This window comes from Panthera uncia, chromosome B1 (genome assembly GCF_023721935.1).
Source record: "Panthera uncia isolate 11264 chromosome B1, Puncia_PCG_1.0, whole genome shotgun sequence".
In the NCBI taxonomy this organism is placed as follows: domain Eukaryota; kingdom Metazoa; phylum Chordata; class Mammalia; order Carnivora; family Felidae; genus Panthera; species Panthera uncia.
The window spans coordinates 175,576,361-175,588,417 of NC_064811.1; the positions used below are offsets into that span (position 1 = coordinate 175,576,361).

The 12,057-nt window shown below is 42.1% G+C and overlaps 1 protein-coding gene across 1 annotated transcript; it reads left to right on the forward strand.

The window, feature by feature from the left end:
* Positions 1 to 2,777: 2,777 nt before the first annotated feature.
* LOC125923409 (asparagine synthetase [glutamine-hydrolyzing]-like) lies at positions 2,778 to 4,700 on the forward strand. The gene has a single exon (XM_049631676.1). The coding sequence runs from the start codon at positions 2,853 to 2,855 to the stop codon at positions 4,536 to 4,538; it is 1,686 nt and encodes a 561-aa protein (XP_049487633.1). The 5' UTR covers positions 2,778 to 2,852; the 3' UTR covers positions 4,539 to 4,700.
* The last annotated feature ends 7,357 nt before the right edge of the window (positions 4,701 to 12,057 follow it).

Genomic DNA, 12,057 nt, shown 5'->3' on the forward strand with positions numbered 1-12,057 from the left:
TGCATTAGGGAGCTTTCGTGCGCTTGGTGGGATCTAGGAATGCTGTCGCTCATTGCTTCTCAAAGTATATTCCTAGATTTTAATGGCTGTTACAAGGAAAAAGAGTGTCCTAGTGAGATGATTTGGGGCAATACAGAATTAGCTAAAACACATTTGTCTATGTTTTAAACTACAATCTCTCTGAGAGGGTTTAATATGCAAATACACATAGAGACACTCCCAGAGAAAGAGAATACTGTCTTTTTGAAACGTATCGAATAACTAAACATTCCTAAATGAGTGGTTCATGGGCTTGTTTTCTGTGGAGCATGATTTGGAAACACTCAGCAGGTCTCAGTGGGAATTATTTGTAGGCCATCTCTTAGGGCAAACTATGTGTTTTAGTTTTTAGTATTCGTGGAACAATATGATTTTTCTTCCTTTTTTTTTTTTTTTTTTTTTTAAGTTGCCCCCTGTCTGTATACTGCTCAGGAAGCTTTCATTCCAATAATATTGTCATTTTTAGATCGCCACTCTCGAGTCTCCCATATGAGCTAGCAGTATTCTGTATGAAGTGTTAGATCAGCTGTGGATTAAAGGATATGATTTCAAGGGAACTGGGGGCACACTGAGGTTTTTATTTCCCAGGAGGAGTTTTTTAGATAGTGGGGTATGGAAAGCTATAACTATCCATAATCAGAAGTGGGTTCTTCATAAACGACCCTTTTTTTGTTGTTGTTCTTTATGTCAATGCTTACAGAAGTATCCCAGCTCATTTATGAGAGTCAGATTTTCATTACAGGGCAATAATTAGTCCCCATGCTTCTGGCCTTTAACTGCAACGTAAGTGTTCACACTTGTATTTGTCTTCTAGGGTTTCTGACACACAGGACCACAAACTGGGTGGCTTAAACAACAGAAATTTACTTGCTTCCGGTTCTGGAGGCCAGAAGTCTGAAATCAAGGTGTGAGCACAGCCATGCCGCTCCCAGGACTCTGGACAGAATCCCTCCTTGCCTCTTCCTGGTTTCTCCTGGTGGCTGTCGATCCTTGGTGTCCCAGCCTGTAGTTATACCACTCCAATCTCTGCCTCTGTGTTCCCGTGAATTTTCCCCCTTTTTATAGGGGTTAGGACTTCAACGTATCTTTTGGGAGCATACAATTCAAACCATCACAACACTAAAGAATGCTTAATTCTCTGTTGGTGGGCATGTCTTGGTGGACAGAGCTCTGAGTTTGCTTTGTAGCCTTTCAGTGATAATAGATGTGTTGCTATTGTCTTTAAAGAGAAACATGATTAACGTGGGTAATTGAAATCTGGCATATCATCTCATGCCTTTCTTTAGACAGTCATTTTGACCTCTACCCCGTTCAGCTCCCTACCTGCAAGAATAAGGATTAAAAACAAGTTTTTTTGGTAATGTTTATTATTTATTTTGAGAGAGAGAGCGCGCACAAGCAGGGGAGAGGCACAGAGAGAGGGAGACACAGAATCTGAAGCAGGATCCAGGCTCCAAGGTGTCAGCACAGAGCCCCATGTCAGGCTCGAACCCACAAACCAAAATCGGATGCTTAACTGACTGAGCCACCCAGGCACCCTAAGAATTTTTTTTTATTGGCTCCTTTGCACTGCCAACTAAGTGAAGTTAGGTGGGGAGGAGGATCCTTGTCAGTGCAACCAATTCACAAATTCAATATAAAGCACTGAGTCATGGGAAAACATCCATATTGCTTTAATAACAATTCTCTGTGTTTTAACTCAAGGTAAAAGACTGAAAAATGCCAGTGAAAGACTTTTTAAAGACTGGATATCTAGTATATCCAGAATTACTCAGCATCCATTATATATAAACTACTACTCTTAAAGTCGTGGACACAATAATAAGGAAAGCAGAACTGTGGCTCATCCACCCATGTCCTAGGTCTCCAGAGGCACAGCAGGTAGTCAGAGGAATTTGCATGCTCGTTTCCATTTTGCAAAAGTCCCTAAAGTCACATTTTTTGTTGAGTTAGTACAGTGTAACTGAAATGTTCTTCTTTTCCCTTCAGATTGATTTTATTATGTAATTTGGATTATACTGGTTCCCTCATGCAGGTAGATGTTCTCTTTGGCAATCATAAAACTTTTTAAATAAATGAAGCTGACTTATTTATAACATGTAATTTTTGGGGATATACAGAATCTTATAAAACATGGGAATACAAGGAGATTGAAATTTTAGAAAGGGATTCTTAGTACTTAAAATGTTGAGAAAACAGTAGAGGAAAGGGTGATTATTGACCAGACAACTCTGTTTTAACAAACATTGACAAAACAAGGCAGTCTTCCAAATGCTTTGTTCTCTTTCTACTTAAACCCATTATTTGATTTATATGCCTTTAAACCGTGAGCTTCTAGAAGTTCCTGATTAGTCCACTGTTTAAAATGTAGTTGGCTGGCTGATTTAACATTTCAGAAGTCTCGTACCATTTTAACGATTTCGTATAGTGTGCCTTTGTTCTCAGCACTAGAAGTAAACAGAGCCAAAACCCTCCCGAGAATAATTTATGTATTCAAGAAAACCTCAGACAGGGAAGAATGCTTTCATGATAGAGTATTTAAAGTAAGACAAAGCTGGGAGGGCAGAATCACCATTCCTGACAGATCTCAATCAGAACGTTTGTCATAAGGAGACCGCAATGTTCTCCTGCGTTTGTTGAAGCAATCTGTGCTCCTTCATGATCTGACAATCCCACAGGGTTTCTCCACCCTCTCTGGAATCCCTGACAACATCAATTAAAACTGCACCCCTGGCCCGCCAGCTGCAGCCCCTACCTGGCACCTTGGTCACTCCACCCGCTGGATCCCAGAGAGCCCCTAGCTCCATTGCACCATGTGTGGGATTTGGGCCCTCTTTGGCAGTGATGATTGCCTTTCTGTTCAGTGCCTGAGTGCTATGAAGATTGCACACAGGGGTCCAGATGCATTTCGCTTTGAGAATGTCAATGGATACACCAACTGCTGCTTTGGATTTCATCGGTTGGCAGTGGTTGACCAGCTGTTTGGAATGCAGCCAATCCGAGTGAAGAAATATCCTTATTTGTGGCTTTGTTACAACGGTGAAATCTACAACCACAAGAAGATGCAACACCATTTTGAATTTGAATACCAGACCAAAGTGGATGGTGAGATAATCCTTCATCTTTACGACAAAGGAGGAATTGAGCAAACAGTTTGCATGTTGGATGGGGTGTTTGCATTTATTTTGCTGGATACTGCCAATAAGAAAGTGTTCCTGGGCAGAGATACTTATGGAGTCAGGCCTTTGTTTAAAGCCATGACGGAAGATGGATTTTTGGCTGTGTGTTCAGAAGCTAAAGGTCTTGTTAACTTGAAGCACTCCACAACTCCTTTTTTAAAAGTGGAGCCTTTTCTCCCAGGACACTATGAAGTTTTGGATTTAAAGCCGAATGGCAAAGTTGCATCAGTGGAAATGGTCAAATATCATCACTGTAGAGATGAGCCCCTGCATGCGCTCTATGACAATGTGGAGAAACTCTTCCCAGGTTTTGAGCTAGAAACTGTGAAGAACAACCTCCGGATACTTTTTGACAATGCCATAAAGAAACGCTTAATGACAGACAGAAGGATTGGCTGCCTTTTATCAGGGGGCTTAGATTCCAGTTTGGTTGCTGCCACCCTGTTGAAGCAGCTAAAAGAGGCTCAAGTACAGTACCCTCTCCAGACATTTGCGATTGGCATGGAAGACAGTACTGATTTACTCGCTGCTAGAAAGGTGGCAAATCACATTGGGAGTGAACACCATGAAGTCCTCTTTAATTCTGAGGAAGGCATTCAGGTCCTGGATGAAGTCATATTTTCCTTGGAAACTTATGATATTACAACAGTACGTGCTTCAGTAGGTATGTACTTAGTCTCCAAGTATATTCGGAAGAACACAGATAGTGTGGTGATCTTCTCTGGAGAAGGTTCAGATGAGCTTACGCAGGGTTACATATATTTTCACAAGGCTCCTTCTCCTGAAAAAGCCGAGGAGGAGAGCGAGAGGCTTCTGAAGGAACTCTACTTGTTCGACGTTCTCCGGGCAGATCGCACTACTGCTGCCCACGGCCTTGAATTGCGTGTCCCTTTCCTGGATCATCGATTTTCTTCCTATTACTTGTCTCTGCCCCCAGATATGAGAACTCCCAAGAATGGGATAGAAAAACATCTCCTGAGAGAGACATTTGAGGACTCCAATCTAATACCTAAAGACATTCTCTGGCAGCCAAAAGAAGCATTCAGTGATGGAATAACCTCGGTTAAGAATTCCTGGTTTAGGATTTTACAGGAATATGTTGAACATCAGGTTGATGATACAATGATGGTGACTGCAGCCCAAAAATTTCCCTTCAATACTCCTAAAACTAAGGAAGGCTATTACTACCGTCAAATCTTTGAACGCCACTACCCGGGCCGGGCAGACTGGCTGACCCATTACTGGATGCCCAAGTGGATCAATGCCACGGACCCTTCTGCCCGCACTCTGGCCCATTACAAGTCAGCCGCCAAAGCCTAGGCACTATCTGAGCTATCCAGTGAAAGGAAACATTCCTCCTGTGATGAGTAGGGGGCTTGGGGGCAGGAGGGGGAGCAGTGAGCATCAACCATTCCAGCTTGTTGGGCATGGAAAAAAAATAAAAGTCTTGAATCTGAAAAAAAAAAAAAAAAAAAAAAAAAACAAAAACTGCACCCCTGACCCTTGTTGGGTGATCTCCATCACCTTCTCTAAATTTTAATTGAATTCTATCTTACTTATCATTTATGTTTTCGTAGAGTAGAAAAGTCCTTAGAACCAAGCATTTTTCACTCTCTGGGTAAGGTTGTTCCCAGGTAGGGGAGACGGTGTGTTTTCTCTTTCATCCAGAGACTCAACAACAAACAGTAAAGTATGTTTACTTTTTCTAAGAACTCGTCTTAAAATCAGTTCATTTCCTTGAAAGGAAGGGATATCACCTACTCACTAATCTCTCTCGGAGGGCATGTGCAGTGAGAAAAATCACACCCTGAGTGACTTTTTAAAAGGTAACTTTCTTACGAAGTGTAACATACATGCATAGTGGCCCCAAGGGTCAGATCAGTGAAATTTGATGAAGTGAACCCACTTGTGGGGCCACAACTATTAAAAAAAAATAGGGGCGCCTGGGTGGCTCAGTCGGTTGAGCGTCCGACTTCAGCTCAGGTCACGATCTCGTGGTCTGTGAGTTCGAGCCCCGTGTCGGGCTCTGGGCTGATGGCTCAGAGCCTGGAGCCTGCTTCCGATTCTGTGTCTCCCTCTCTCTCTGCCCCTCCCCTGTTCATGCTCTGTCTCTCTCTGTCTCAAAAAATAAATAAATCTTAAAAAAAAAATTAAAAAAAAAATAAAATGTGCCAGCATTTCAGAAGCCTCTCTCAGGCCACTTCCCAGTCACTCTCTACCCTACTCCACCCCAGAAAATAACCATCTTTCTGCTTCTATTACTATAGATTATTTTGGCCTCTTTTACAAATGTATGCCAATGGAATCAGAGAGTATATACTCTTTTGTCCCTGGCTCGACATTCTGTTAGTTGAGGCTGGTGAAGCAGTAATTTGTTCAGTTTTATTGCTGACTTATACTCTGTGGCCTGAAAATGCAACAATTTATTTTGTGGTCTATCTTGGACTGACCTTTGGGGAGTTTCTAATGTTTGCTATTAAGAATACCACTGCTTGGGGCACCTGGGTGGCTCAGTCGGTTGGACGTCCGACTTCGGCTCAGGTCATGATCTTGCGGTCCGTGAGTTCGAGCCCCGTGTCGGGCTCTGGGCTGATGGCTCAGAGCCTGGAGCCTGCTTCCGATTCTGTGTCTCCCTCTCTCTCTGACCCTCCCCCATTCATGCTCTGTCTCTCTCTGTCTCAAAAATAAATAAACTTAAAAAAAAAATTAAAAAAAAAAAAGAATACCACTGCAATAAAAATTGTTGTGCATGCGTTTAAGAGAACACCTGTGCATATTTTTGTGAATATATCTCAAGAAGTGTCATTTCTGAGTCATAAACAGTGGTGTGGTGGACGGGGCTTGTCCCAACTAGAAGAACCTTTAAATCTTTAGGAAATTTGCAATCCAGTTGTTAAACATAGCCATTATTAAAAGTTAAGTTATGTAAACTTACAATTAAATAAAGTAAATAATTTTAAAACAATAGTAATAGATATTCAAAAATCCCTCATTTCCTAGTTTTTACTACATCTTGCTATTACTCTGAGGTTATTTGTATTTATTATATCTTTATGGTAGAAATATAAAATAATAGGGTGCTGCTACGCATCTCTTCCCAACTCCGCGTTCAAGAACATCCTCTTGGCTGCAGTACATTGGTTTTGGTGGTAATAAGTACACCATGGAAATTGGCAATCACTAAAAATCAGGATTTGACTCGGTTTTGTTGATTATCAGACTTAACAAAGATGGGAAAATATTAATAATGCACATTAAGCACATTTGCGCACCCTATCTTTGTCAATACATTGTCAATTACGTTGTCAATAGCATAAAAAATTGAGAAAGTATTTTGGAATATTTGAAAAATATTATCCAGTTTAGCAGAGAACTGCTCATGTAATTGACAAGTGAAGTTCCAAAATATGTCCTTTCGCCTTCAGTTCTATCTTACTTGTTAACATAAACAAAAATACCAATCACCGTTTATGTTGGAAATGAACTTGGAGAGTGCTAACCGTTTGTCAGCAAAACACTGGTCAGAAGGTATAATTATGTTCGGTATTTAGTCACTCTTCATGTTAGTCACTCTTCATCTTCTTTTTTCTCTTAATTTTAGTCATTCTGATTCATCTGTAGCAGTATCACATTGTTTTTATCTGCATTTCCTTTACGACTAATGATACTGAGCATCTTGTCAAGTGTTTATTAGCTATTAGGATAACCCCTTCGGGAAGTGGCTGTTTTTATGTCTTTTGTGCATTTTCGTATTGCGTCGTCTGTGTTTTTCTTAGTGCTTTGTTGGAGTTCCTTATATATTCTTTTACAGATACACATCTTATGTCTGATGTCTTCTATCTTCTTCTATATATCTTTGTCAGGTATACATCTGTCCATCTGTAGTTTGACTTTTCCTTCCCTTAATGGTGTCTTTTAGATCTTAATTTTAATGTAGTCCCATCTATCAGTCTTTCCCCTTGTGGTTTTGGTGTACCATTTAAAATAATATTTGCTGGGGCACCTGGGTGGCTCAGTCGGTTGAGCGTCCGACTTCGGCTCAGGTCATGATCTCATGGTTTGTGGGCTCGAGCCCTGCGTCAGGCTCTGTGCTGACAGCTTGGAGCCTGGAGCCTGCTTCACATTCTGTGTCTCCTCGTCTCTCTGCCCCTCCCCTGCTCAAGCTCTGTCTCTGTCTCTCAATAATAAATAAATGTTACAAAAATTAAAAATGAAATAAAATAATACTTGCCTACCCAAGGTCATGAAGATGTTCTCCTCTATTACCTTCTGAAAGCTTTATTGCTTTCTCATATTCAGATCTATAGTGCCCCCTGGAATTGATTTTTATGCATGTGTGAAAAGAGTTAAACTTAATTTTTTTTCTTTATTGGTATCCAAATACCATCTGATTTTTCTATACAGATATCCAAATGGTGTATGTTGATCCATATGCCATTTGTTCAAAAGACCATCTTACCATGTTGCAGGGCAGAATAACTGTTCATAAATCAAACAACTGTATACGTATGTGTCTCTTTATGGACTCTCTGTTCTGTTCCATTGGTTTTTTTGCCTATCCATGTCCCAAGGCTACCGCGATTAAAATAAGACTTGATATAAGGTTGTATAAGTCCTCCTACTTTTACTCATCCTCAAGACTGTCTTGGTTATTCTTGGCTCTTAGTATTTTCATAAAAATATATAATCAGCCCTTTCTCAACTTGAGAGAGGGATCAAAGGGAAGGGGATGTTGTATAACGATCTGTTGGTGTATATTCAGTGTGAAAAGAGTCCCTTCTGATTTGATGACACATTAGGTTTGTGAACTGTATCAGTAGAATGACTCAGGATAGAAATATAGAAAACTTCAAACCAAGAGATAGCTTCAGTTTGGGGGTAATGTGTCCATAAACAACAATATCCCAAGGAATAAACACTGTTTCTTTTTTGTGTCTTACTCAGGACAAAAGGTACCTCCACCAGACTTCCCCTTTCCTCATTGGCCAGAGTTATATCTTTACATAAATCAGCCACTTCGTAATGAAATGGGGCCACCATGATAGACTTAGATTGCACCTGAGTTGGTTCATTTCCTAGTTGTTTCATGATTTTGCATAAATGTGTCTACCTGAATGAAAACAAAGTGGTAAAAATAGCTGTGGGGTGAGCACATAACTATTTCTGCTACAGACAGACTATCCCTTTGGTCACTCAACATCCAAACACATTCTTCAATCTACATTTCCAAAGATAATCATGCCTGTGTGAATTCAAATCATTGATTTCTTAAAGGAAAACAACCCAATGTCTCTGTCAGTTAATATGTCCAACTCCACTTCCAGTGTCTCTAGATATTGTGAAGTCTTATCAGGTTCAGCTATAGCTTCTCATGATCCAGCATCCCAAACAGAGATTTAGGGGTGTGGAGGTCACCACAGAAGTTGAACAATCTCTGGTTAATGTTGGCAAATAGTGGGGTTTCTCCAGAAAATAGTTCCACTAAAAGTATCATATAAATAGGGGTGCCTGGATGGCTCAGTCGGTTGGGCGTCCGACTTCGGCTCAGGTCATAATCTCACGGTTTGTGAGTTGGAGTCCCGCGTCAGGCTCTGTGCTGACAGCTCAGAGCCTGGAGTGGATTCTGTGTCTCTCCCCTCTCTCTGCCCCTCCCATGCTCATGATCTGTCTCTATATTTCAGTAATGAATAAACGTTAAAAAAATTTTTTTTAAATGTCATATAAATATGTTTCCTATCCATTTCATGAGCTAATGGCTATAGTCAGAGCATGTGAGTCTGAGAATCCATGCTCCATATTGATGATTCTCTGTGCCTTGGTCTTGCATCAATGGCATCTGCCTTGATTTTGTTCCAAATAATAGCCTTGTGCGAGCAGAGACCAGCCATGATCCAGCGTTTCCTACACTTCATTCTCTTTTCTTGGTTAGAGAATGGCTGATGGGAAATATTTGGGACATGTGTAGCAGATAAGGCTTGCCTTTTTCTCCAATTTTATCTCCTCCAAGTCTCCAGCCTTCCTCTCTGCTCTCAGAGGGTCACCTTCAGCCTAAACTCATCTCTCTATTGTAGAACTTTGTGAAAGTTACAGAAGTAGACCATCCTCAAAAGCGTCCTAAATCATTCCTGCCATTTCTTTAAATACTGTACTCTGTCCTGTGATCAAAAATACAATATATGATAGCTTGACTAAATGGAGGTGCAGAGCCACCTAACCTAAATAATGGAACCCTAACTCCTCCACTCAATGGATTTACCATGTTCGGGTCTGTTCCTCATCAAATCCCATCCTTGTGTTATTTTAGGATCTAACCACAGTTCACAGTCACCAATAAAGAGATCCAACTCCGTACCGTTTACACAGAAAAGGAATATGGCGAAAGGGTTTTGAGTGGGCACAGAATCTCTGTGAGAGCCAGAAAACTAAACTTAGAGGTCACTTAGCTAGAAACAAGGGCCAAAATCCTGCCTTGGATCAGGTCTGGTGCTGATAGCACTCTTGTCACTGCGAAGCATAGATGTTGCAGGAGAGACTGTTAACACCAGTGGAATGGAAACCAGATGTCCCTGCTAGCAATGCTAACATTGGCCCAGGAAACTTGGCTGGCAATGTTTCGAGGCCACATTGCTTGTGGTCTTTTCTCTCAGAGTTCCAAAAAGGGTGCAGGTCATAAAAGTCCCTCCAATTTTGGCATTTCCGTTATCATATCTATCCCATCTCTTCTCTATGCTTTTAAGCCAGGGGGAAAGAGGCTAAAATGAAGGTGATGGCCTCCTATGTTCCTTTCCTTTGTCTCCTGTCCCGTCCTCTGGTTCATAAGAAGTTGGCTTTCCCTTCAGGGTCCTTTCTGATTTCCACATTTTCCTTCAAGATATTTATTTTTTTTATTTAAAAAAAATTTTTTTTAATGTTTATTTATTTTTGAGACAGGGAGAGACAGAGCATGAACGGGGGAGGGTCAGAGAGAGAGGGAGACACAGAATCTGAAACAGGCTCCAGGCTCTGAGCTGTCAGCACAGAGCCCGACGCGGGGCTCGAATTCACGGACCGCGAGATCATGACCTGAGCTGAAGTCGGCCGCTTAACTGACTGAGCCGCCCCGATTTCTTTCAAGATATCTAGCCTCACGACTCAGCTTTCATGTGGTAAAGGCATCTCCTCTATACCATGAAAGCAGTTCTAAGGTTTGAGTTGTCCAGACGTGACACTTGACAGGAGAACCATGTAGGGACTCAGAAACTAGTCATTTCAAATAACAGAAACATGCTTTGGTTTAACAGCCCCAAAATATTACTTCCCAATATACCGCATAGATTTGCTGCGTCCATGGAACATTCTTTGGGAAACGGCCAACCAAGTGACTTTTAGGTTCTTGTGTTTGATAGCCCCAGGCAGAGCTGACTCCGCTGGCACCCACCAGCATGGTTGGGGATTATAAGAATGTTGAATTACATTATTGATTATTGACTATTAGTACGGCAGTAACTATGGCAAGCAGAGAAAATAACCAATAATACAAATCCAGCACACTTCCAGAGCTGAGGAAGATATTTCTGGGAAATCGCCAAAACAATGCCTAACACTGCCCGAGGGATGAAGAGGGGTACAGACTCAGCAGCTGGGGAGCTAGTGGGCATAGCAGTTATTTGTTTGGGTTCCCTCAGAGGGTTTGGGGGAACTTGCTTGACACCTTCTCTTGATCCATGGGGTGAGAGGGCACCCCTGGGCACAGTGAAGAGGACTACGGGGAAGGCAATCCACTGGGGACCCTCGTTGACAGCCAAAGGATAAGCACACCAGTAAGTAACCATGTGAATTTCCCTCTGGCCCCACACCAATGGCAAGCTGCTAGACAGAGAATCTGGGTGTCCCTTCAACATGCCCTCGTGCCTTCTCCCTCCTGAGGCAGACCAAGACTCAGCCAGGGTCCTCTTCCCTCTGGGCAACTGCAAAGCATTGCCCAACTTGTTAGTAACTGCCATATGCATTTCTTTTATTCTCGTCCCTCTCTCTTACCCCTCTGTTTTATTTGTGTATTGCATAGTAGCTGAGCTCAAACCTGCACAGACTGACCGCAGATTGACCCACACAGGACCTGCAGCCACTGTCTCCCACTATCTTGTGGGGGGCAGGGGGCGGCGGTGGTGGGGAGGGCAGACAAAAGAGGCAGACTCCTGGCAACCAAGATGAACCCTCCTCCACCTCACTCCCTATTTCCTTCTCACCTTCCTCTCACCTTCCGGTTCACTTATGCCAGGGCAGGCTCCCAGTGGGCAACCTGCCCTGCAGTCCTGTCCTGGATTGTGAAGGGTCAGAGGGCATGGCCAGAAAGGAGGGAAGCCCTAGAGAACAGTGGGGAGATCTGAGATGAGAGACAGTGACCCTCTGCAGGTGCTCTGGAAAACAGTGTGGAGGTTCCTCAAAAAATTAAAAATAGATCTACCCTATGACCCAGCAATAGCACTGCTAGGAATTTACCCAAGGGATACAGGAGTGCTGATGCATAGGGGCACTTGTACCCCAATGTTTATAGCAGCACTTTCAACAATAGCCAAATTATGGAAAGAGCCCAAATGTCCATCAACTGATGAATGGATAAAGGAGATGTGGTTTATATATACAATGGAATACTACTTGGCAATGAGAAAGAATGAAATCTGGCCATTTGCAGCAACGTGGATGGAATGGAGGGTATTATGTTAAGTGAAATAAGTCAGGCAGAGAAAGACAGATACCATATGTTTTCACTCATATGTGGATCTTAAGAAACTTAACAGAAGACCATGGGGGAGGGGAAGGGGAAAAAAAGTTACAGAGAGGGAGGGAGGCAAACCATAAG